Consider the following 25,347-nt stretch of genomic DNA (forward strand, 5'->3'; position numbering starts at 1 on the left):
AACCTTGTGAGGCAGTTCTGCTCTGTCTTATAGGGTCACTATGAGTCAGAATCAACTCAACAACATGGGTTTGGGTTATATTTACCCTGAGAAAATGTGAGAAGTTCTAAACATACCTAGTGAAAGTGACTTTGTTTTTGTCCCAAAAGCTATGGTGTGCTGTTGGCGTCAATTTGTCTGGTGGGAAGACCAGAGACGGGGGTTCTGTTGTTGGAGCAAGTGTGTTTTACAAAGATGTCACTGCTTTGGATACAGAAGGCAGTAAACAGCGAAGTGCATCTCAGAGTAGTTTGGATAAGTTAGATCAGGAACTTAAGGTGAGTGCAGGCACTGACATTTTACCTTTTCGTTTCTTTGGTCTAAAAGTTACTTCTGGGTCTAACTTTTAATTGATATTACTGTGCCTTTGCTTGTCCCCTGTCCCCCTTTTAATAGATTTTATTGAGGTGTACTTTACGTACAATAAAGTATGCACGTAAAATGAGTTTTGACAAATGTATGCACTTATGAACTATCACCAAAATAGGGATATGGAACATTTCCATCACAGATTTGCTTTAACTGCCAGTTTTTAGTCTACTAGTTATTGAAACGTGTTGTATCTTTACCCTCCCAGATAATCTGAAAATAAATTTGAAATTGCACTTCTTTTTCCTATAAGGGCATAGCCTTATGAATATTTGTATGTGTGTTATGTGTGTGTGTGTGTGTGTGTGTGTAAAACATTGATTTTCTTTACTTTGCCTGCACAGGAGCAGCAGAAGGAGTTGAAAAATCAAGAAGAACTATCCAGTCTAGTCTGGATCTGTACCAGCACTCACTCAGCTACAAAAGTTATCATTATTGATGCTATTCAGCCAGGCAACATTCTAGACAGTTTCGGTGTTTGCAACTCTCATGTTCTGTGTATTGCAAGTGTACCAGGTAAGAGTGAACCGTGCCCCTCTCTGCCTTTGCCACCCTCCCACACCTCCTTCCTGGCAGGAACTGATTTGGTTGCTGGAGATGCTGTTAGGCACCTTGCTCTAATACACTTTGTATTCTAGTTGGGTGTGGTGGTTAAGTTTGTGTGTCAACTTGGCTGGGCCTGGTTGATTGGCTGAGCAGCTGGTGGTAGTTATTCCCCATAATGAGACTGGCAATCAACTACATGGTGGGACCTACCACAAGCAGCTGAGTAGCTGCTTTAAAGATGTGGTCTGCTTCCTGTATATAAGAAACAGCTTTGGGAATGGTCTCTAGCTTATGGGACCCTTGAACCCTGCATGTAGCCGTGTTGTTGTCCAGCAGCCTGCCATGCTCTGCTGACCTTGGGACTTTTAATGGACTTGAATTAATGGCCTGCCCTGTGGTTTAATAACATTAGGATTGTGCCTTTTTACTTGTCAACTTTGGGCTTGTTAGCCTCAGCAGCCAGCAGTTGTCTGAGTGAAGAAAAGCCTCTAGCTCCAGTGGGCTGGGAGCAGGAGGTAGAGCTGAAGCCCAAGGCTGAGGGGCTTTCATCCAGCCCCTAGAGCCTGGCACTTTGAACTCAGACTTAAAGCCTCCAAATTGTAAGAATAAACTCCTGTTTCTGAAGGCCATCTCATTTGTGGTACAGTCCTGTCAGAGTGGCACTAGGTAACCAGAACATTGAGGAAGACCAAAAATAAATTAGAAACAAATGATTAAACAAGACATTTGAAGAAAATAAAACTCTGATAATATGATAAGATGACTGAGAGGCAGAGTACAAGGGCCTTTTTAGATTGACTCCTAATGAGAGACTTCTTTGAGGCCTTCTAAAGTTCTGGATTAAATATTACATTAAAATATTACTTTAAAAATTAAAGAGCTTTATCTTTATATTGATTAAAGAGTTTGGCTGCTAACTGAGACACTGGCAGTTCAAACCCATCAGATGCTCTGCAGGAGAAAGATGTTGGAACCTGCTCTGTAAAGATTTATAGCCTTGGAAACCCTGTAGGGCAGTTCTACTTTGTCCTATGAGTCAGAATCCACTCGATGCCAGTGGGTTTTAGTTTATGTTGTAAATTATTTGTTTTTAGATTGATTAGCAATGGAACACCTCTCTTAGGCCTACTAAAGTTCTAGGTTAAATATTATATAATGTTAAAATATTTTAGGAATTAAAGAGGTTTATCTTTATATTATAAAGGCTTCATTTTAAAATGTCTTACTAATATTTAAACACTGTATATACCTAGGGTGATGAGGTTTTTTTAATGCATTTTATTGAATTATAATTTCAGTGAAATACACAAAACTAAAGTGACATGGGTCAATGTACTTTTTTTTTTTTTTTTTTTCAGTGTTCCCTCCCCTCCCCTCCCACCCCGGCAACCAACAAATAAAGTTTCCTCCATATTTAAACCTTTCCTTTATCCTCCACAACAACGAACTAATACTATATTTGTCCTTCTGTGATTGACTTATTTCACTCAGCATAATGTCCTCCAAGTTCATCCATATTATGCAATGTTTTGCAGACTCTACATTATTCTTTAGTGCTGCATAGCATTCCATTATGTGTATGTACCATAGTTTGGTCATCACTTTTCCGCTATAAATCTCAGAGATAAGTCCCTTGCCAGATATGTAATTATCGGCAAATATGAGTTTATTGCTGTCATTTTTGTTATGTACTTTCTCGTGGTGTTGATTTCTTTGTTCCGTATAATTTTCTGTGCTGAGTTCGTTTTGTTTGTGAATCATGTTAATCACTTTCTTCATTGCTATTGTTTTAGTATTTGCTAAATATTTGTGCTGGTCCTCTTTTTTATTTTGATGTGAAGGTTTATCATTTTTCTTTGAGGTTACCTGTGATTTATAGTTTTCTTCCTAAGTTTAGAACATCCATTCTAACCTTTAGTTATCTTAACTTCCCTACCATCTAGAAGTTCTGTAATGACCCAGTTTTTCTCTCTTTTTGGTTTGTAGTTGTCCTCATTTGTCAATTGATGTCTCTGGTTCCCTGTTTACAATCTTGTAGGCTTGTTTACTTCGGATACTTCCATAGCTTGGTTAGTTTCTGGGTTATATTGTCATGTGTGTTAATTGTCAGTTGTTGTTGGCTGTTGTTACTTCTCTGTCCAAAAGGCTCCCTTTAGCATTTCTTGTAAGGTTGGTCTTGTTTAAACAAATTCCCTTAATTTCTGCTTATCTGGAAATGTCCTAATTTCACCATCATATTTGAGGGACAATTTTGCTGGGTATATAATTCTTGGCTGGAAATTTTTCTCTTTCAGAGTTTTATATATACTATCCCATTGTCTTCTTGCCTGCATCGTTTCTGTCGAGAAATCCAAGCTTAGTCTTATTGGTTGCCCCTTGTAGGTAACTTTTTGTTTTTCCCATGCAGCTCTTATGATTCTTTCTTTGTCTTTGGTTTTGGTAAGTTTGATAATATGTGTTTGGGTGACTTTCTTTTGGGGTCTATCCTGTTTGGGGTTTATTGGACTTCCTGGATGGGCATATTCATCATACCAGGAAAATTCTCTTCCAGCAAATCTTCAACAATTTTCTCTGTGGTTTTATTTGTCTTTTCCTGTTCTGGAATTCTGATTACACATAGGTTTATTCCTTTTTATGGTATCTCACATGAACCTTAGGCTTTCTTCATTTTGTTTTGATCTTTTTTCTGATTTATCCCTTTCCAAAGAAGTGTTCAGGTATTTGCCTTCAATCTCCCTAATTCTGTCTTCCATTGATTCAACTCTTCTCCTTTGCCCATTCAATGTCTTATCTATTTCTGATAATTTAGTATTAATTTCCTGGATTTCTGTGTGTAGATTTTGTATCATTTCTAATTTTTCATTTATTTTGTCATTTTGTTCTTGTATTGTCTTTCAAAATTGTTCTAGGGTTTTTTTTTTGTGTTTTCCTTGATCTGTCTCTCAATTCATTGAAGATACCTAAATATAATTCTTTTGAATTCCTTATCAAGGAGTTTAGGGTGATGAATTTTTAACTGTAGTGGATAACATTATATTCCACATTTCAAATATTAATCTTGATAATTTTAAAAAAATTTTATGACTTTTTATCAGATATAATTATATTTCATTGTTTTTAACTTCATTATATGGACCCTGAGGAGCTCATACTAAGAGCAGAAGCATCATTTCTGACATGTTGTTCACTTGCACTTGTGTTAGTAGTTCATTAATTTTTTAAAGCTGCTTTCCCAGTCGGCAGTGTGTTTGGAGTTTAGTTTTCCCAGTCTGTGAGAGTTAGTGTAAGTGATACTTAATACTGCTACCATTGCAGTATGTGCAGTAGCTACTTGTCTCACCCACACACTCTAATTTCAAACTTACAGTTGCTATTGTGTAAAAATGCTATTTATTTTAGAAGTTTATTTGTAGATGAAAAGGTTTGTCTTCTTTTTCAGGAGCACGAGAAACAGACTACCCTGCAGGTGAAGAGATTTCAGAGTCTGGTCAGGTGGACAAAGCGTCTCTATGTGGCAGCATGACCAGCAATAGCTCAGCAGAAACAGACAGTCTGTTGGGAGGGATCACAGTGGTCGGTTGTACCGCAGAAGGTGTGACAGGAGCTGCCACTTCACCTAGTACCAATGGTGCTTCTCCAGTGACGGAAAAACCACCAGGTATATCTGTTCTTCTTTTGTGCCTTCTGAATAGAGTCTGAGGCTGCCCCAGATGCCCCATTATTGCCTTAGTTCAGGTCTTACGTTAATAAGGATGAAACAACTTGAAAGAAGATGCTGTAATGACTATTAAATATAATCAAGAGTTCTCAATTTCATGAGTGTGAAGGGAGAGGGGGAGGGGAGGAAGACGGTAGATGGAATGGAACTCTTTACCAGGGGTTTGGGTGGGAAAACTATTGGAGGGGAAAAGCTGCAGCTGAGAATAGTTAGCATGTTTTATTTCTTTTATAGAAACAGAAGCAGAAAATAGTGAGGTTGATGAAAATGTTCCAACAGCAGAAGAAGCAACTGAAGCTACAGAAGGCAATGCAGGGTCAGCTGAAGACACTGTGGACATCTCCCAAACTGGCGTGTACACAGAGCATGTCTTTACAGATCCTTTGGGAGTTCAGATCCCAGAAGACCTCTCCCCAGTGTATCAGTCAAGGTATACATATGGGTCAACAACTTAAGAAAGCAGATAGTGCACACATAAAAGGAACCAAAATAATCTCAAGGCGTAAGAAAAATTCCCACTAATTGGCTTTGTTGTGGCAGACTGGAAGATGTTACTGCCTCTTTGTATTATGTCTTACCTATTTTCTCCCCTTCATTCTCTCCTAACCTTTTCTCCCCATTCCTTCTTTATCCCTTCTGACTTAAAGAGTACATTAGTCAAAATCTTCCTGGCCATCTTTCCCTCTGGTATAATTGTTTTGGGAATTCCTGTACTTGTCCTGTCCCAGTCTGTGGATAATTCTTTGCCATTTTAATCCCTGCCCCTACTCTTACTCCCATGCTGCTGCTGCTGTTGTAGGTGCCATTCAGTTGGTTCAGACTCATAGCGACAGAACAAATGTACAGCAGAGTGAAGCACTGCCCAGTCCTCCGCCATCCTCACATTCATTGCCATGCTTGAACCCTTCATCACAGCCACTGTGTCAGTCCTCATTGACTCCCACACTAGTTATCAGTAAAATTGGCCTTTGTTTAAGTCCTCCATATTGGCTTGAGTAAAGTTTTAAATTTTGGTTTTGTGCATTTTATGTTTCAGATTCTTCCTTTAATAGATAGCTTAATCTAGGCCCATTTAGTGAATGATTACATTTTCTTTCCTGCCTTCTCTAGACCTTATAGAAAGTTGATGGGGCTTCACTAAATAAACTAGGTCTTTTTTCCAGTTTAATATTCTTCCTTAGTTATACATCAACCAAAAGTTTGTTAACATTTAATTTTTAGTTTAAGAATAAAGTAATCTTTCTTCATGATCTATGTGATATTTATTGAAATTTGTTTCTTCATACAAAAAAAAAAAAAGAAGAAATTAATCTTAGAATTAGTAGGTTGGTTTGTTTGTTTTGAATTTAGAGCCCAGTTAAATCTTTTTATCAAATGTGCCCTGATAATCCTAAAGAATGGGAGTTTGGGAATAAAACATAAGCATGGTTTAGTTTATTAATCAACTTAGTTTAGGAAATTCTTCATAGTTTACCTTCTTTTGTGTTTGTCATTTTAAAGTAAACCATTCCTCCCTTTTTTCTTTCTTCCCAAAAAAAGGATAATAAAATTCAGACAGGTCTTAAGGAGAAACATAATTATAATCTAGGTATTAACTCCCATATTTCATCACCATGTCTTACTCCCTCAACTGTCCCTTGGGTCTCCTGTACAGTGAGACCCATGAGAGCCGGAACTTGGCGGGACTGCTTTGTTTTCTGCCTTTGACAGGCTGTAGTCTTAACACTTTTCTGTTACTCATATCAGCAGAAAATATTTTAGTTTTCCTTCTGACAGGTTTCTGCCTTACACAGATACTGGCTTTTGCAGATTTTACTCTATTATTTCTAATAGAATTTAAGATGAGTGTTTAACTGGGTTTTCTGGAATTAATTTTAGCATTTGATTCTTTTTAACTCTACTAAAATGTAGAAATGTTTACTACCTGAAAACCATAGCTAAGCATATTCATATATTTCTTTGCCTCACTTTTTCCTAGTAGTGACTCAGATGCGTATAAAGATCAACTATCAGTATTGCCAAATGAACAAGACCTGGTGAGAGAGGAAGCCCAGAAAATGAGCAGCCTTCTACCAACCATGTGGCTTGGAGCTCAGAATGGCTGGTAAGTGCCAAGGCTTTTTAGTATCTTTTAGTCTTTTATGTTTGCTTCCTTTTTGTTTTTATTTAAATTTTTTATTGTGATTGGGTAAGCGTTTACTTACATTTGCTTTTGAAATCAGAAGATAAGTAAAATATGGTACAAACCGGAAAAAAAAAACTCACTGCTGTCAAGTCGTTCCCCACTCATAGCGACCCCTCCTTGAGTTTCTGAGGCTGTGTCTCTGTGGAAGTAGATTGTCCAGTCTTCCTTCCAAGGAGTGGCTGGTGGGTTTGAACCACCATCCTTCTGGTTAGCAGTCAGATGCCTTAGGCACTACACCACCAGAGCTCCCAAAATGTGATGTACAGGCAAATATAAACAAAAAAAGTACATATTAGTGCAAAGAAATTTTATATACACACAAATTTTGAGGTCATATTGCAGCTGCCTCTTAAATTGGACTTGCATTGCTTCTGAATCGTAAACCATATGCTTCTTTGTCACACAGTGTTCCCTTTATATGATATTCTTGTAAGAGGAGGTAAATAAAACTTTAAAATCTGGGTGATTCAGAAATAGAAGATCCTGAACAGCACTGAGAAGGAGTATTGTTGATGCAAAAAAGATTTATATAGGCTAGAGTAGGGGCAGGGAGTATGAGGAAAACTGATATATTTGGCTACAGAAAGGCCCAATTCCAAACATAACTTTTAGTAATTAGGAAAACAAGAACAAAACCAATAACCAAACCCATTACCACTGAGTCAGTTCTAACTCATAGTGACCATATAGGACAGAGTTAGATTTGTCCACCTAGGGTTTCCAAGGCTGTAATCTTTATGGAAGCAGACTGCCACATCTTTATTGTCTCAGTTAGCAGCCTAGTGCTTTAACTACTGTGTCATCAGGGTTCCTCTAAAGTTCAGTGGGTGAAAATTAACATTGCATGGTCTGTTCACTTTGTAGTAGTGTTGGGAGTTCTACAGAATTGTGCTTTCCCAAGTTAAGCAAGGTCACTGGTGTGTCTTTTCCATGAGGTCTATGAATGATGGGTTAGGAACGTTTTCTATGAAGGGCCCGATGTTAAACGTGTTAGGCTTTGCCAGCCATACGATCCCATCAGCTACTTGCCTCTGCCATTGTGCGGCAAAAGCATTTGTTGACCATGAGTTAACGTGGTTGTGTTCCAGTAACACTTATGGACTCTGAACTAAGAATTTCATAAAAATCTCCCATGCCACAAAATGCTCATTTGATTTTTTTCCCCAACCACTTAAAAATGTAAAAATTATTCTTAGCTTGCAGGCTGTACAAAAATAGGCTGTGGGCTAGATTTGGCCTGCAGGCTGCACTTAGTCACACCCTGATCTAAACCATTTTGCCATCAAAGTACAGCATAGCAGAGAGCTAAGGTAATTCGAAAAGATGTTTTAGCCAAGGGCTCTCAACTGTGGGGTAACTGGACCTGGCTGGCCATTCATTACTTCATTACACTAGTTCTGGTTTTTTACCCACGTATGTTTTAGTCTGCTTCGACAGCTTGTTTCTGTGCCTCAGGCCTACCCTCGCACTCATTTTGGTTTTCTGACCATTGTACAAAGGCAGCAGCACCTTTTCTTCCCGTTGTATGATACTCTTCTGTCCTCCTGAGGAACTCTGTGATCACTGTGAGGTATAGCCAGCCACCTGGCTGCCCTGTGCCCTTACTGGTCTTGACTTTGTTCTTGCAGTTTATATGTCCATTCATCTGTAGCCCACTGGAGGAAGTGTCTCCATTCCATTAAACTCAAAGATTCGATCCTCAGTATTGTGTAAGTTTTATTTCAGAAATTCTTGTTTTTAAAAATACGTATTTGGTATAAACTAGTTTGTAAGACTGTTAAACCTAATAAGTACTTCATAACTAAATTATTATCAAGGTGTTTTTAACCCTTTTTATGGAAGTAGAGAATGTTGAATGAGAATGAAACTATAAATAGAAAGTAAAATAGAAAACTTTAAGTAGGAGAGAAAATTACCAGATTAATTCCTCATCATAATGTAAATTCTTTAGTTTTCAGGGAGAGAATAAATATTTATTGATTTATATTTGTTTTAGGATATTCTTTATACTTTGTGAATTTGGGGTATTGATTTGCTAATCCTTTTTCTTACACATCGACTATTGAAAGTCAGTTTGTTTCTAAGTCCACAGAGCTGACTATATAGTTCCACTCAAAGTACATATTTCTGGTCTGTGGACTTTGTATCAATAGTATGCAATGAGAGGAAGAACTTGGGGCCAGAAAGTAAAACTGAGTGACCACACATACTATTTATTTAACTCAGCTGACATTTTTTTTTTTCATAGCCAGACAAGACTTTTTCACTGAAGGAAACAGTGTGCCATTTATATTCTGATTTAAGTTCCTCAACTCATCATGGATTGGCACTTTGAGAGGCTCTGAATTAGTTTAGTAGCAGATGGGCCTTTCTCTATTCCTGAGTGAAGAGTTTTGAAATCCCTTTTCCTTTTTTGCAGGCATGTGAAAGGAATTGTATTAGTGGCACTAGCTGATGGCACCCTCGCAATCTTTCACAGAGGAGTTGGTAAGTGGTCATGAATAAATCCCACGCACTAATTTGGTGCTTTGAAAAAGAATTTTTAAGCAGATTGGCATCTTGTATTTTAAAGAAATAATTCTTACTAAGAGAAAGAATAAAAGTTTAAACTGAATATTCACAATGTATGACATTAGTAAATACACAAATGCCTGCCTAGAGGCATACAATAACAGTCTAACTTAGTGAAAATGTATTTACCATAAGAAGTAAATAACTTTGCATTTCATGGTATTCTTATATAATGTGATATGGAGATATTTGTTTTTCACTCATATACTTAATCAAGAGAAATTTGGTGAAGATCTTCATGTCTTTTTTTTTTTTTTTCATTTTAAAAATAATTTGCACACCCACTTCCATCTAGAAAAATTTTTAAAGAATTTTTAATTGAGTGAGGTTTAATCATTTGCATGTCACTTTATTTATATTCTTTCCCTTTGAAACTAGTGCTTCTATCATCTACAGACTAAGGAGTGGTGGTGTCAGAAAACCTGCCTTGACTGAATCAAATTAAGAGAATTTAGCATATAACTTCATAATCCTTTGGTACATTTGTCAGCCAAAAACAGTATTTCATCTCTTATATACTAAAGTAATAGATCAGGGAAATGTTATACAACCCCAGATGCACTGAATTTGGATTTTAGCCAGGTTTTTCTCAAAGTTTCATACCTTTCTGGGCTGGAAAAGTATGGGGTAGGTGATACTCAAGTACTTTTGTAGCTGATTGATATTGAGGACTTGTTGGTTAATAGCTCCATATCATCAAGGCATGGCAAGGCTCTGTTGTACCACGTGCAGGCCCTTCACAGACTTATCTGTATAAAATCTTCACAACTTATGAGATAGGTTCTCTGTCGTTTTATAAATGAGGTAAGTAAGGCACAGCTTTTTAGTTACTTGTTCATCCCTACTCAGTTAGTAAGTAGAAGAGCTTAGAGAAAATGGAATTTTAAATGATATTCACAGAATAAGACATTTAATAAGGATGAATGTAAAGTCCTGCATTTAGGTTTAGAAGAGCAGGTTGGAGTAGACATGTCTAAAGAGTGAGAATTACCTAAAGATTGACTACCAACTCAATATATGTTACTGAGCATGTTAAGCCTCATAGAAGTAAAGTATACAGTAACAGTCCTGCTCTCTTCTACTAGAGAGACAACATATTAAATGGACATTTACAAAATAGAGTAGGGTGAAGGGTCTGTAAGCTGTGATGGCTCCCAAAACCATGCCAGTGATGCTTGGTTTTGAAAGGTGATGATACAGGGGTTGTAACCAAGAAGTGGGATTGGACTTATTCTTTGTGTTTCTATTGGGCAAAACTTGAGGCCAGTGAGTGTTTACATACAAGGAGCCAGGCTTTACCTAGGTATGGAGAATCCTTTTTAGCCGATTATAGCTGTCTGAAAATAGAGCAGCTGCTTTCACTGAAATTGTTCATGCAGAAGTAACAAAGCAGAGCAAGCTTCTGATGGTTGATTTTCACAGGTTAATTGCTAAAGTGTTAGCAATGAGTTGCCCTCAACTTTGATTCAAGCAATTACACCAGAATGCAAGTGAATGAGAGAGGTATTATCCCCAAAATAACCTTAAATCCAATTTAATTCTCAGAGTACTATTATAAACAAATAAGTTGTATCACACTGTCAAGAGCTTGTTTTAAAGGGGGAAAATAAACACTGCATGGTGGCTTGGATCAGTCTTTGCAAATAAAAGATTACTTAATACATGGTTTTTGGGTACTTCATCAATAAATACACTCAAATAGAATGTTTCTTGTATCCCACTTGAGTAAAACATTGTACCTATTGACTAATAACTTGTTTCTTATTTTAAAGACGGGCAGTGGGATTTGTCAAACTATCACCTCTTAGATCTTGGAAGGCCTCACCATTCCATCCGCTGCATGACTGTGGTACATGACAAAGTCTGGTGTGGCTATAGGAACAAAATCTACGTGGTCCAGCCAAAGGCCATGAAAATAGAGGCAAGTTAATTCATGCTTTCTGTGCTTACTACATTTGTATTACCTGAACACTGTAAGATGAAAATTATTTTTAGCTTCTTTAGAAATTATTTTCTGAATCTGTATGCCTCAGGACACTATAGCGATTATGTTTGGATCACATCTGAGCTTCTGTGTTACTTCACCTCTCTTAACACTTTGACCATGAGGGTGGGGAAGTGGTTCTTCCTTTAAAAAGTAAGGAGAGTGTGCACATGTGAATATTTGTGTGTCTGTGTACATAGATTGCATAAGTGTGTATTTGAATACATGGTTCTTGAAAGTTTAATTACATATTGATTGGTTGCAGGGAGGATTCCCATGTCTCCCATCACCCCTGTGTATCCAGGCAAATCCATCTGTGTGTTACAGACACATGGGTAACATTGCAGCGGGCATTTGTTGTGAAAACAAAAACCCCTCAGCATTCTTTTCTGAAAAAAATTTTGCTACAATACATGAATTCATTCTGATTGTGTTCTAAAAACAGAAACAGCAAGCTACCAGCAGGAAATTTTTTTTTTTTTTTTTTTTTTTTTTTTGTGATTTGGAAAATTTACAGAGCAAATTCGCTTTCCATACAGCAGTTCACATATACTTTGTCTCATGTCATTGACCACAGTTTACCACAATGCAACAGCTCCCCTCCCACTTCCTCCCCATAGTTACCTCTTCCCAGTGTCCTTCCCTCCATGGACTCCTGCCCCCTGAGCTGTCTCCCTGTGCATAAGCAGCCCCAGCAGGAAAATTTTAAGGTGAAAGTTTTCCTTCTCCTCCTGCCCCAAATCCCATTTATTTCCAAAGTTAACCATTTAGTGTGTATTTTTCAGATGCATTCTTTTCCTTACATGTATACATTCACTTGTACAGAGAGAGAAAAATGTGATATGGGTTTTCCTTTTTGTGTAATTAGAAATAGGATCCTACTTCATGTGTTACTCTGCAACAATTCTGAAATCAAACTCAGTCTGTATAACCATTGAATACTGTTGCATAGTACGGATGTGCCACTCTTGCTTTCATAGGTTGATATCCTGTACAGTGCTGTAGTCCAGCATCTCTGGCTCCTTGTTCTCTTGTTTTGTATTCTAGGATGAAAGCAATGTGTACGTAAGAGTCATCGTATTTAGTAAACAGTATTTAAACATCTCTTTTGATATACTTCTTTTCACTAATATATAGTCTGCTAAATTACTGTGTAAATTAACACAGTTTTTAAACACAAACTCTTTCATAACAAAAGTAACTTTGTGATTGAATAATCTCTCCTAGAAATCATTTGATGCACACCCCAGGAAAGAGAGCCAAGTGCGGCAGCTTGCATGGGTGGGTGACGGCGTGTGGGTCTCTATTCGGTTGGATTCCACACTCCGTCTCTATCATGCACACACTTATCAACACCTACAGGATGTGGACATTGAGCCTTATGTAAGCAAAATGCTAGGTAAGCTTCCCAAGTGCTTTATCTTTGCCAATCAAAGAGAATGTTTTATTTTTAAATGGTCAGAGATGGCTGGGTAGAACCAACAAATGAGAATGAACTTTTGTTGCTGAGCATGTTCGGGCAGATGTCCCCCCCTCCCCAAAACCTCAAGAGTCTCCTAACTGGTCCCTTTGTTTCTACTCCAATCTGTTCTCTGAATAGTAAGCCATGTGCAAATATCACCTTGACATACTTCCACTCATGCCCTTACATGAGGTTCACATTCTCTCACTGGACCAGAAGAATATACATGGTCTTGACCACTCTCTCCTTGCTCACTCTCTTCTACTCATAGCTCAGCAAGTTCCTTTCACTTCATGGCCCTCACATATGCTGTACTCTCTGCCTGGGAAATTCTTCTTCTTAGTCCTTTTTTACTTAACTTTCATGTGACAGGCTTCATGTCATATCCAGGAGACATCTTCCCTGATCTCTGAGTTTGATTTAGGTTCTCATACTTTTTCATTGTAGGCTTACTGTTTAGTCTTACTTATCATGTAGTTGCCATGGGTATTACGTGATTCTTATTTAATGACTCTCCCCTGCACAGCACTTAAGGCCCTGCTGTGTCTTCAGTGGCACCTAATCCAATGTCATAGACTATTAGGAATGTCTCTTTAATGAAGAGAGAGACAGCACTGGGTCACTGGGTTTTTAACATTTTTAGGGTCACTGCCCTCAGAGAACCTGATAATAGCTATAGACCCTCTCCCTTCTAGGAAGCCTGTACATAACATGAACACAAACTAATTCAAGGAGTACACTCTGACCATAGGTAAAGATCTCTAGATTTGACTGACTGGATAAGTTAAGGCTCCTTCTCACACTGTAATCCTGTGATCATGCCCTCAGTTCCTATAAATAGAATTTGTGAGTGACTGATGCTGCTTGTCTTAAATATATTACCTGTTGAAACATTTTGCTTCTCAAATTCTAGAAAATAAGATCATTAGTAAAAATTCCCTTTAAATATATAAGTGTGTCCATTCTCTCTAAATGATATGTGTATGGTATCCTAAAATTTTTGAAACTGCTTTGGAACCTAAATATATAACCAAGAAAAGAACATTGATTTTGTTAGCAAAGATAATTTTTATCTATGCAAAGAAATATAAGGCAAACCAGAACTCTTCCAGTTTTAAAACCAAAAGACATTTGATTTCCTAATCTAATAAACCGGTTTTTTTTTATTTTTTACATTTTGGTTTGGTTTGGTAGCTGCCTAATTAAATCCTGTGTCATATTTTCTGATCAACAGTACTCTGCTCCTGTTAATATAATGCCAGTCACTTCTAGAATTTTCTTTTTCTGTTAACCCTGAATTATCAGATAGCCAAATATATGTTTGCTTTGATGTGCACTTTCAGAAAACATCCAGCTAGCACTGACCACCTTTCCTTTCTCTTGTATTAATTCAGCTACCCTGAGGGACTGGGAATTGAAAACATCATCTGTTCTAGTTTCTCAATAAAATGTTCTTTTTATTCCCCCTCGCTGTTTAGGTACTGGAAAACTAGGCTTCTCCTTTGTGAGGATCACAGCTCTTATGGTGTCTTGTAATCGTTTGTGGGTGGGGACAGGAAATGGTGTCATTATCTCCATCCCATTGACAGAAAGTAAGTATATTTTTAAGATAACCATCACAGTGCAAACAAGAGAGCTGTTGGGAATAGTCAGGTCCAGAATTCAGGTAGAGGCGGGATCGTTTAGGTATTGGCAAATTGATGGGAACTCAGAAAATCAGGCTGATGGCAAAGGTCTTTCATTCCCTTCCTCTTCGTGTGAAACTTACAACTCTAGAAGAATAACATTTCACATGTGTTAACGACCAGTATTCATAAGTAAAATTTTCTCATTGTGAGAGAATCCTTTTTCTCAATTCAGAAATCACAGTTGTATCTCACTGAAATAAAGGTCAAAGTCCATTTTTCTTTCATCTTTATTTCTGAAATGTTAGATACTATCTAACATCCACCCTAGTTTTTCACAGCTCCCCAGCAGATAGTTGATTTTATGATATTCTATTTGCTTATTGAGGGTTTTGGGGAAAAAAAAATTGTAGGAAAAGTTTGTCAGGAAGGAGGTCAACAAGCCCTTCCTCATGCCGGAGACAAACCTACTTATGATCTCTTTGGAAAGAATGTGATTTATTACTGTGGGGACAAAATGTTCATCATATGTTTCTCATGTTACATTGGTCATCCATTAAATAAGTGTTTTTGTGTTGCAAGAGTCATGGGGAATGGTTTGAAAACAGGTGCCTTAAGTCCATAAAATAAGTTAATAAACACATACCTTATAATCTCCCTACCTTTTTTCAGGGCAAAGGGAGGGAGGAGAACTGAAAGGTATATCAGGAGAGAGCCTTTAAAGAACTCACGTTCTTAATACCAGCTGTCCTTTCTATTATTGCTCACAGTTCTGCATGTTTAGACCACTTCTTATATCCTAAAAGATTCCAGGACCCCGAGTTCGTTTCATTTTTTGTAAGGGAAAGTTCCATTTCAGCATAGTTATTTGAACTGAATTTTTTAAAAGAAAAAGGGGGAGGGCAGTATTAGCATTTAAGAAATGTCCCACATTAAGTTCTTAGTGTTTTGATTGAGATTCACTAAACTTGTTTAATAATTAAGAAAACCAAAGTCAAATCAAATTGTCTTTTTTGAATACAGATATTCTTTGGTCAGAATTTTATGTGGTACTTGGTGTTATGCCAAGTTGGATTTCGTTACTGTAGTTAGGAGCTTTCAGTACCACGTCACCAGGTAGAAGACTGAGAGTGGTGGCTCACAGTAATTCTCCTCCCTGTCATGCACCCCTCCATGTCCCCTTTCCTCCTTTCTCACTTTAGCCGTAATCCTCCACCAGGGACGTTTACTGGGGCTGAGGGGTAAGTGCAGATCCTGAACCAAACTCTTCTTCCTGGCTTCTTATAGCCACTGTGAGGCTGTTCCCACTTCTAGAATACTTTCTTGAATGTTCCTCAATGTCATCCACTTGCAGTCACTGCATTGCAGCAGGTTTTTTTGTTTCTTTAATGTTTGTTACATGGCCACCAAACTGCTCAGCAGCTTAGTCTATTTATCCTCTTTTGTTGCAGCTGAACTTTCCTTCAGACTTTTTCTTCCAATTAAAACATGAAACATTTCTTAAAACTGCCATTAATCTACATTGTTTACTCTTGTTACAGATCATATTTCTTTCATGTACTTACTGGCCCATGGAATGGGGATGTTTTGTGAGTCTGGTCATTCTAAAACAATCCAGCAAACTGTCAGTGTGGTGTAAATGACAGCTACTCTGTTGCAGCAGCTGGGTTCTTCTAAGCACAGCTTTCTCCACCCCCCTCAAAAGAAATATTCTTATCGTGACTCTTTGCTGTTGAGTGGATTCTGACTCATAGTGACCCTAGAGGACAGAGGAGAACTGCTCCATAGGGTTTCCAAGGCTGTAACCTTGTGAAGCAGACTGCCACATCTTCCTCCTGCTGGGTTTGAACAGCTGACCTTTAGGGTTAGCCCCTAAGCACTTAACCACTGTGCCACCAGGACTCCTTATTTTCACCATAGGGGGTAAAAATCAGAATCAACTCAATAGCAATGAACAACAGCAAACTATAAAGAAAGATTTTATTTTAAAAAATACACTTTGGACTATATGGTTAGTTACTTTTCTAAAATGAAGATTAAAACAAACCAAAACAGATAAGTCTGTTTTCTTTTGTTAACTAAAATGATTTTTTAAAAATTAATAGATGTGTTTAAAAAATAAACTTAGTTATTGCTAGACTGGCAAAGTCCCCTACTCCATTAACTGAGGTACTTAAAATAACCAGCATGCAGTATCTCTTTTTTTCCAGCTTTGTCTTGAATTGGCATTGCTGCCCTTATTTTATTTATCTCAACTGCCTGTAGCTTTTAGATAATATCCTAAGGATTAACCAGTAACATCTTGCATCATTACTGTTTTCTAGGGGAAAATGTTTGGTATTTGGTTTTTCTGTTGCAGCGAATAAAACCTCAGGAGTGCCAGGCAGTCGTCCTGGAAGTGTAATCCGTGTATATGGTGATGAAAACAGTGATAAAGTGACTCCAGGAACATTTATACCCTATTGTTCAATGGCTCATGCACAGCTCTGCTTCCATGGGCACCGGGATGCTGTGAAATTCTTTGTGGCAGTCCCAGGTGAGTTTGCGAAGTTCCATGTAATTGTCTCTCTTCTGTGCTCCTTGGTTCTACTACACAGTTACCTGACGTATGCTAAGTACTAGAGTTCAGATAATTCCAATATAATATGAAGCAAGTCCTACAATGGAGGTGTGAATAAAGTGCTATAGGGAATAAATGTTATTTTGAATGAAGTTATTTTGGAATTTCCTCCTCAACCCTTGAGTATTATTTTAGAAACGCACTTGCTTTTGAAAGCAGTGGTATTGTTGTGTTGCAGTAGAATACCTAAAGTGATCTTGGCGTGATGAAGGAAATTGGTAGAAGAAAGCCCACATCATCAAAGCTGCATGCAGAAAGAGGTGGCAAATGTGCTCTGGTCAAGTGTGCTTTAGCAGCGCTACGGGAAAGAACAGTGGATCGGAGCGTGGGTGCCTGGGCTCTCTGTCTCTGCCAGTCATGGCGTTATTGTCTTCAGCAAGTCACTTAACCTCAGAGACTGGTTTCCCCATAAGTGCATGTATCTGCTCTGCCTACCTCATTTGTTGTGAACATCAATGAAAGTGTTTTGGGCACTATAGAACACCATCCAGATGAAAGGTGGTATTAGTGATGGCCAATGAAAAATGTCCATTGAGAATCCTAAAGCAGTGTTACTCAACATGTGTGCAGAATGCATGTTTTAGGAGTAGTTAGGGTTCAGACCTGGCTTTGCTACACCAACTAGCTGTGTGACTTTGAACATGATGGTGTCTCTGTCCCAAAGATGTTCCAGAGATTAAATTTTTAAATGCATATAACATAGGAGCTGGCACATAGTACCCTAACCAGTTGTTCCATATCCTTAATAACATGGTAATTAGCTTCCTGAAACATATATCTTGTATATACAAATAGTTATTTCCTTAGGATAAATTCCTGCAGGTAGAACTGCTAGCAGTGGTGTTTTTCTTTCTTAAATAAAATGTCACAGAGTCCCCTTTATATCTCTCTCATTCTTTCCCTTTTTTCTCCCCACTGGTAACCACTGTCCTGAGGCTGATATGTACCCTCCCGCCCATGTTTTTATATTTTTGTTACATTTGACTATATCTATAAACAATATACGATATTTTTTGTCTTTGAATTTTACTTAAATGTTCTTATGTAGCACATGTATACGACTTCTCATTAAATTTATTAACCTTTATACATAAGTATCTAAGGTTGTTCATTTAACTATGACATTCTAACGTCTGAATACATGTGCTACGTTTTACTCATTCTGTTGATGGAGCTCTAGGGTCCCCCCGCCACCCGTGTACTGTTAAAAGCGATACTGCAATGAACCTTCTTGTGCATATGATCAAGCCTGCTAGAGATCATTTCTATTAGTAGACTAGTGGATTTATTAGCTCTGTCACAAAAGGAGAGCACAATGACAGAATAGTTAGGCCAACGTGTATGGTTTAATCCTTACCGCCACTGGCCTTACAACAAAAAGCACTGTGGCCAGTTTCATTCTACCTTTATACTCAGCAGGCTTGATTTCTTCCGGAGTATAATTGATGAATGTATGGATGAAGTCCTGTGGGGATAAATCAAAGTGTACTTTCTACTTTCAGCATAAGTTAAATTTTTTTAAATGTATCACATGACTGTATCCTGCTCCCTCCTGGAGGCCTGGTCTATGTCATTTGACCAAAGGAAAGCAAATTTGACAAAAAACCATAGTCAGAGATCTGGAAAAGGCGTTATGGTGTCCATGATAGTTATTTTTATAACTTTGGTGATGCTTTATTATTTTTAAGGGGTCTACCTTAGACCTTAAACTTTAGAATAAATGGTTCTAAATACTAGGAATTCTATTTCCATAAACTAAATTAAAAATAAGGTGTACTTAACTATGGAGGAAAGCCATTGATTTGAAATAAATTTGATATTCATTGTCAACATCCAAACTTCTAAGGCTTAAGTTGAAGGCTTTTTCTCAGTCTGTTAACACAGATACACACACACTCTTTGGCAAGAGAGCTTTCCGTTCTCCCTCAGATCAAACAATGTAGATTCCAACAGTTTGAAGCAGACAGCTAGGACCAGCCTCCTCATACATACATCTCACACCAGAGTTTGGACCTGCTCCTGATTGGTACAAAATTGCTTTACTTAGATAATCAAGTTGAACTCTTATGACCCTCATATCCAGAGGCTCGTAACACCTCTGATAACTTTGGTGATGCTTTAGAATGTACTTACCTTTTTTGTTCAATTCCAGATATGTTGGGGAGTGAGGGGAAGACAGTCTCCTTCCCCATCTGTGGTATACAATATTCACTTCTGTTCCTGTATAAAATAGGTCAAGTCATCAGCCCACAAAGTGGCAGTAGTGGTACCGATCTAGCAGCTGACAAAGCAGGGCTGTCTGCACAGGAGCCTGGCAGCCAGACACCCTTGAAGTCTATGCTGGTCATCAGTGGAGGAGAGGGCTACATTGACTTCCGCATGGGTGAGTCCTTGATTCTGGGAGATGCTCTTGAAGTCTGTGCTTGTCCTCAGTGGAGGGGAGGGCCACATTGACTTTTGCAGGGGTGAGTCTTTGGTTCTAAGAGCTCAGGGTCTCAGTGTTGAAGAGGACTGCTACCTCGACTTCCACGGGTTTGGAGCTCAGATCCTGTTACATTCTGTGACTTGAATTTTCACCCACAGTAAACCAGAAACTACTCTGATAATGATTTTTAAGATGACCTCTTTGTATTGTTTACATGGGAAAGGACTTGGTATTTGTTTCTGTACCACAGTATATTTGTTTGAAAGAGCATTGGAAAATACCAGATTGTGGTGATGTGTTGTGGTGTATGTAAAGAGCATAAGGTTTAGAGTCCAGCGGCCTTGGACAAATCATTCAACTCCTCAGAGACTCAGTTTGTTCATCTGTAAAATGTAGATAATAAAAACACTTCATAAAGTGCTTATTTGCATCACAATCTATTTCATTTGTTCTTTTCTTATCTTATAAACATTAATCGCATATCTACTATATGCCTAGCAGCCTTAAATTTGAAATATCAATAGAAAACCAACAAAGCCTCCCTCCAAAAGATAATAGGACAGTACAGAAATACAAACGTATTAATAAATTAAAATATTATAGATGCTCTTATGGGGAGTAGTCAGTTCTTCCCAGGGGTTGGGAGAGAAAGCAGTCAAGATGATGCTTGAGGTGATTCAACACTGATACCATCAGTCTACAGGATTGGGATACGGAATGGGATGAGAAGAGCTGGGGAATTAGCATTCCAAGGTAAAAGAATAATTTGACCAAAGCTTTAGAGATGTAAAACTATCTTAACTGAAGAAAGACAATTTTAAATGACTGAAGAATAGGGAAGAAGAAAGTATAAATTTGACCAGAGATAAATCTAAAAAGGGAGAGAGGAGCTGGCCTCATATACCAAATTAAGGAGTTTGCACTTTATTCGCCAAGCAAACAGGTAATGTTGAACTTTAAGTGCAGGAGTAATATGATTAGATTTGAGTGGAAGATGGATTGGAGGTGCAGACTAGAGATAGGCAGATGAATTGGGAAGAAAGGAATACCTGAGTAAGGCAATGGGAATAGATAAGAAACATGGTAGGAAATTAGTGACTAATAGGATATGGGGAAAGAGGGAGTGTGACCTAGAGTGGCTCCCAAGTTCTGAGTGACTGTTTACCCAGAGATGAGGACTACCAGAACAGAAGACGCAGATCAGGAGGGAGAGACATATGGACTTCGAGAGCATGGGTTTTATCTAGACAGAAGGTCTCCATTGTTCTTTTGCATAAAGGTTTTATATCAGGAGGGTAGGATTTGGGGGTTGTTGGCATGCAGTAGTAGTAAAAGCCTTGAGTGTTGATTCATACAGGAGAGTGTGTAAGGGCACAAAGAAAAGGTTCTAGGATAGAACTCTGAGTTAAGACTTCATTTAAAGGATTATCAGAATTTATGAAGGGATCCAGAAAGGCGTGATCCAACAGATGTGAAGAAAACAGGGGGAGTGGATTACTGTGGCAGTGTACTATTTTGTAAACTGTAGAGCACTGTGCACTTTTATTTGCTTATTTATTTATTTATAAAAGGGTCTCCTGGATGACCTAAAATTCCAGTGATTTAAAAAATGCCTACACCTAAGGCACTGAAAGGTTTTTGAAAATATAATAATGTTGCAGATCGGTGACAAATAGTTTGGGTACAAATTCTGTAAGAATAAAGTATTAAATTTAGGGTCACATAAATGAGTGTGCCACATAAAAACTGGAATCTTAGGCAGAGTGCCCATTGCACACTTTTAAGGGAGTGGTAATGTTACATTTAGAAATTAATTCTGACGATGTCAGCAGGAGTGGAGTCATTTCAATGTGTTTTAAGTAATTGTTGATTCAGAATTCCTTTATAGAAAGAAATTCTAGGGCTGAGGTGATTTTTTTAGAACGTTTTCTTAGAGTGCAGTGTGGCAGTTGGAACCACACTAAGGACTGTGATAATAAAATCTTTGTGGTTTTTTCATTTCCCCTAAAAATTCCTTCCATCATGGATCCTAAAAACAGCACAGAATTGCTTACCCAGTTTAGGCAGTATCTCTAGTTAATCCAGCCTGAAAAACAGACTCATCTTTAAGCATAGGCTAATAAAGAGTGAATATGCTTTGATCTTTTTGGTTCCATTTCCTTTTTCTTACTATAATTTTTCAGCATTAAGAAATTGATTCTTACAGTCTTGTGTTTTTAATGGTTTAACTTAAATCCTAGGATGTAGAGAGACTCTAGGAACAGGATAATTTTTTTATAAATAGAATCATCAAAATAGAAAAACTTAAAGAGCAAATGCGAACAGTCTTTTGTCTCAGTCAAATAACGTGTGATTAGCATTGTGGTAGTTTTAAGTTTAGGAGCCATACTTAATTTTCGTACGTTCTAACCATCTGATTAGAATTCAGTTCAGAAATTGGCTTTTGGCCAAGGCTTTTAAAGCAGGCTCTTTGCCATCTTGTGCTTCAGGGAGACAGTTTTGATTTCCGTGTTCCTCTATCAGTTGCCTTTGACAGGAGAGCTTCACTGCTGTCCCTGATAATAAGCACGAGCTGTTTGGGTTTAGTTTATTGGTGCGCTTTGTACCCATGCTTGCTTATTGATAGTATTATCTGGTTTCAGTTCTTCATTTGAAATAAACAAGAAAAGACTGTCCATTTTGAATGAGCACAGAATTGGACAGCTTTGCCTTCTTGACATCAATATGCAAACATAATTGGGATGAGTTTCCACTGTAGTATAGTGAACTCGTTTTTACCAATACAATTTGTCATAAAGTGGTCTCGACTAAGTTGAATACCTCTGTTTTTTTGTTTGTTTTTAGTTTTCATTATTTTTGCTCTTTATTATCAGTATCTATAAATCTAATTTTTGAACGTCTATAAGTGAATGATAACATCACCAGATTATGTGCTGCGACATCTGTGTAGTACATGTGATTAATGATAAGATGTACCAAACAAACAGCAGACAGTCATGTCAAAGTGGTTCATCGAAACCTGAGTTCTTCCTAAGGGGACTACCTGTATAGGCTGAAAATGATTTTACCTTTTCAGAAGTTAGGCAGTAGCTTTAGTGAAGATTCCAACTCATGACATTTCTCTTAATTTATTTGAAATAAAAGTTTTAAGTAAATATGTTCCCTATGTTGTTACATGCTGTCGAGTCGGCCCCGACTCATAGCGACCCCTCCTTGGGTTTCCGAGGCAGTATCACTACGGAAGTAGATTGCCCCATCTTCCTTCCGAGGAGTGGCTGGTGGGTTTGAACCACCAGCCTTCTGGTTAGCAGTCAAGTGCCTTAGCCACTATGCCACTCCTTGGAAGGAAGGTTGGGCAATCCTACTTCCGTAGTGATACTGCCTCAGAAACCCAAGGAGGGGTCGCTATGAGTCGGGGCCGACTCGACGGCAAAACAACAACAACAACAATGTTCCCTATAATGACGGACAAGTTTTGTGCATCCTGTTCATAGACTGGCCACAAGCACTAGGTCTGACTTGGGTCAGCATGTTTTCCATGCTCAGCTTCACTCAAATCCTCCTATCATCCACCAGGTGATGAAGGTGGAGAATCAGAACTTCTTGGAGAAGATCTTCCACTTGAACCTTCTGTCGCCAAAGCAGAAAGGAGTCACTTGATAGTGTGGCAAGTGATGTATGGCAACGAGTGAGCCCACAGAAAACAGAGGAATGTGGAGAAGCCGTCTCTTCTGCATGGTTTATTTTCCCCTTTATTTAATGCTCTTTTTGTGAACTAAGTTTCACCACATAATGTGTGAGCATTTTTTCCCTGTTAACTTTATATTACAAAATCTGTCCTACCGTAACAATACAGGAGCTAGCTGTTTTACTGCACCAGTGTTAATAGGCAATGTCAGTGTATTATGAACAAATCAAAGAAAGTTTACTTTCTACAAACTGGTGAACTACAGGAAGCAATCCATGTGTGGCTTACTCAGCCACGGTCTAATGTAACTCACTTCATTTGATGGGCTCACTTTTTAGCTGTCACTAATTATGGAATTAATGGAAAACACATGATGAGTTAAACAGTTCCATTAAGTACAATAGAAAAGTTTTCCCCACTGTATTATAAAATTAACACAAACTAATATCAGGTGGATTACCAGGATTTATCTGTCTTGAGAGAGCGCAAAGCTAACTGTAAATGACTTTACCTTTCACTTTCAAATCTGACAAATCTTGTTTATATGGTATATAAAACTTTGTTTTCATCAGATTTTGGGGGGTTTTATATGAAAAAAATTAAGACTACACTATTTAAATAAAATTTCCTGTTTCTGACTTCCTAGAGCTCTAAAGTCTATGAGACCTGCTTCTCTGAATAGTCTGACTTTTTTTTTTTTTTTTGAGACTTGTCTCATTTTCATACTGACATATTTGGAAAATTTATTATTTATAAGACTTAACGAATCCTCTTCAGCACCGGGAGGATTTTTAAAAAGGAAATTTGTGTTTTGTATTCCTCATAGCAGAGAATGGAGGTGGTTGGTTGAGTTTTTCCCATGTAAAAATTCACCTCTTTACCATTTGTTCCTGGACTGCTCTTACCTGTTGACAAGCATAAAGTGTAGTGGTGATGGAGTAGGGCCTAACCAACTAAATGAGGAATTTGATTGGAAAAAGTGTTTTTTCTGTTCTGTATGAAACTATAGAACAGCTAGTGCTTGGTATTTTGTATGTAAATAACACTTGAAGCTTTTGTGCCCTTTTGAGATTAAAATGCCATCTTCAAAGGGGAAAACTATGTAAGGGATAAAAACAGAGCGAAGATGTCATCAAGTAAAGATTGACATTAAATCTTTTTACTCACAATGCCCATTTTGAAAAATAGATTAGAATCTAGTTTTAACTGATTTTCTTGTTTAGTAAGTTTTTAAAAACAATGCTGCAATTTTTTCCCTCAAGCTTCTTGAAAATGTGTAATTTACCATTTCCTACCCATTACTTTAAGCAAAGCTAAATATAAATTTAAGTGCTATTTTTTATATAAACCTATAAAATAAAGCCCCTCATCCCCAATCAGGAGCCCTGGTGGCATAGTGGTGAAGCACTTGGCTGTTAAATGAAAGGTTGGCACTTCAAACCCCCCAGCCACTCTGAGGGAGGAAGAGGGGCAGTCTGCTTCCGTAAAGACTCAGCCTTGGAAGTCCTATGGGACAGTTCTAGTCTGTCATATGGGGCCGCTCTGAATCAGCATTGACTCCACAGCAGTTTTTTAGTTCCCCCCAATAATCGTCAGAAAGATTACGTCAAAAAAAAAAAAAAAAAAAAGGGAAAGAAAACACAAATCTCAAGGTGCCTAAGCATTCTTACTGGGGATTTTTTTGGGGACTATCATGCAAAGGTATTTGTTAAAAGTACACCAGTGACTTTTACTCATGTATATGCTTCGGCTCGGTTTACAGAATCCGTGGGATTTAATGAGCCGTTTGGGTTCCGTTTGGCCACGTGTGTCTATAAGTAAGCACATTGTGTGGCACAGTTTAATTGTGGCCACTTGAAATGGGTACAAGGAAAAACTCTTGGTAAGAACTATATGAAAAAGGTAATGTTTTGCTTTAGCTACTTAGTCATTTTTCTTCAAGGCACCAAAATGTTGTCTACTTTTCCATGGCTAGTTTGCTATGTTTTCATTTTATTTTAAATCAGAGATTTTTAGCAGTACCTTAAAAAGCATTACTAAACATTTATTGGAAATATTGTATAAGTTCACAAGAGATAGACACCAAAGTGTTTGGGAATTTCAATGCCAAGAAAT

General features: G+C 37.8%; 1 protein-coding gene across 1 annotated transcript in view; it reads left to right on the forward strand.

Moving 5' to 3' along the window:
- The window catches only part of SPAG9 (sperm associated antigen 9), a 177,290-nt gene extending 154,054 nt beyond the window's left edge, over positions 1-23,236 (forward strand). The window contains exons 18-30 of the mRNA XM_007941865.2: positions 150-317; positions 753-924; positions 4,394-4,612; positions 4,907-5,102; positions 6,651-6,776; positions 8,486-8,566; positions 9,277-9,344; positions 11,201-11,349; positions 12,640-12,811; positions 14,353-14,466; positions 16,859-17,035; positions 19,353-19,502; positions 23,121-23,236. Coding sequence (XP_007940056.1) covers positions 150-317; positions 753-924; positions 4,394-4,612; positions 4,907-5,102; positions 6,651-6,776; positions 8,486-8,566; positions 9,277-9,344; positions 11,201-11,349; positions 12,640-12,811; positions 14,353-14,466; positions 16,859-17,035; positions 19,353-19,502; positions 23,121-23,236 — 1,908 coding nt within the window. The remainder of the gene's footprint in view (positions 1-149; positions 318-752; positions 925-4,393; positions 4,613-4,906; positions 5,103-6,650; positions 6,777-8,485; positions 8,567-9,276; positions 9,345-11,200; positions 11,350-12,639; positions 12,812-14,352; positions 14,467-16,858; positions 17,036-19,352; positions 19,503-23,120) is intronic.
- Positions 23,237-25,347: the final 2,111 nt, after the last annotated feature.

This window comes from Orycteropus afer, unplaced genomic scaffold (assembly GCF_000298275.1).
Source record: "Orycteropus afer afer isolate SDZICR_OR568_19922 unplaced genomic scaffold, OryAfe1.0 scaffold00085, whole genome shotgun sequence".
Classification (NCBI taxonomy): domain Eukaryota; kingdom Metazoa; phylum Chordata; class Mammalia; order Tubulidentata; family Orycteropodidae; genus Orycteropus; species Orycteropus afer.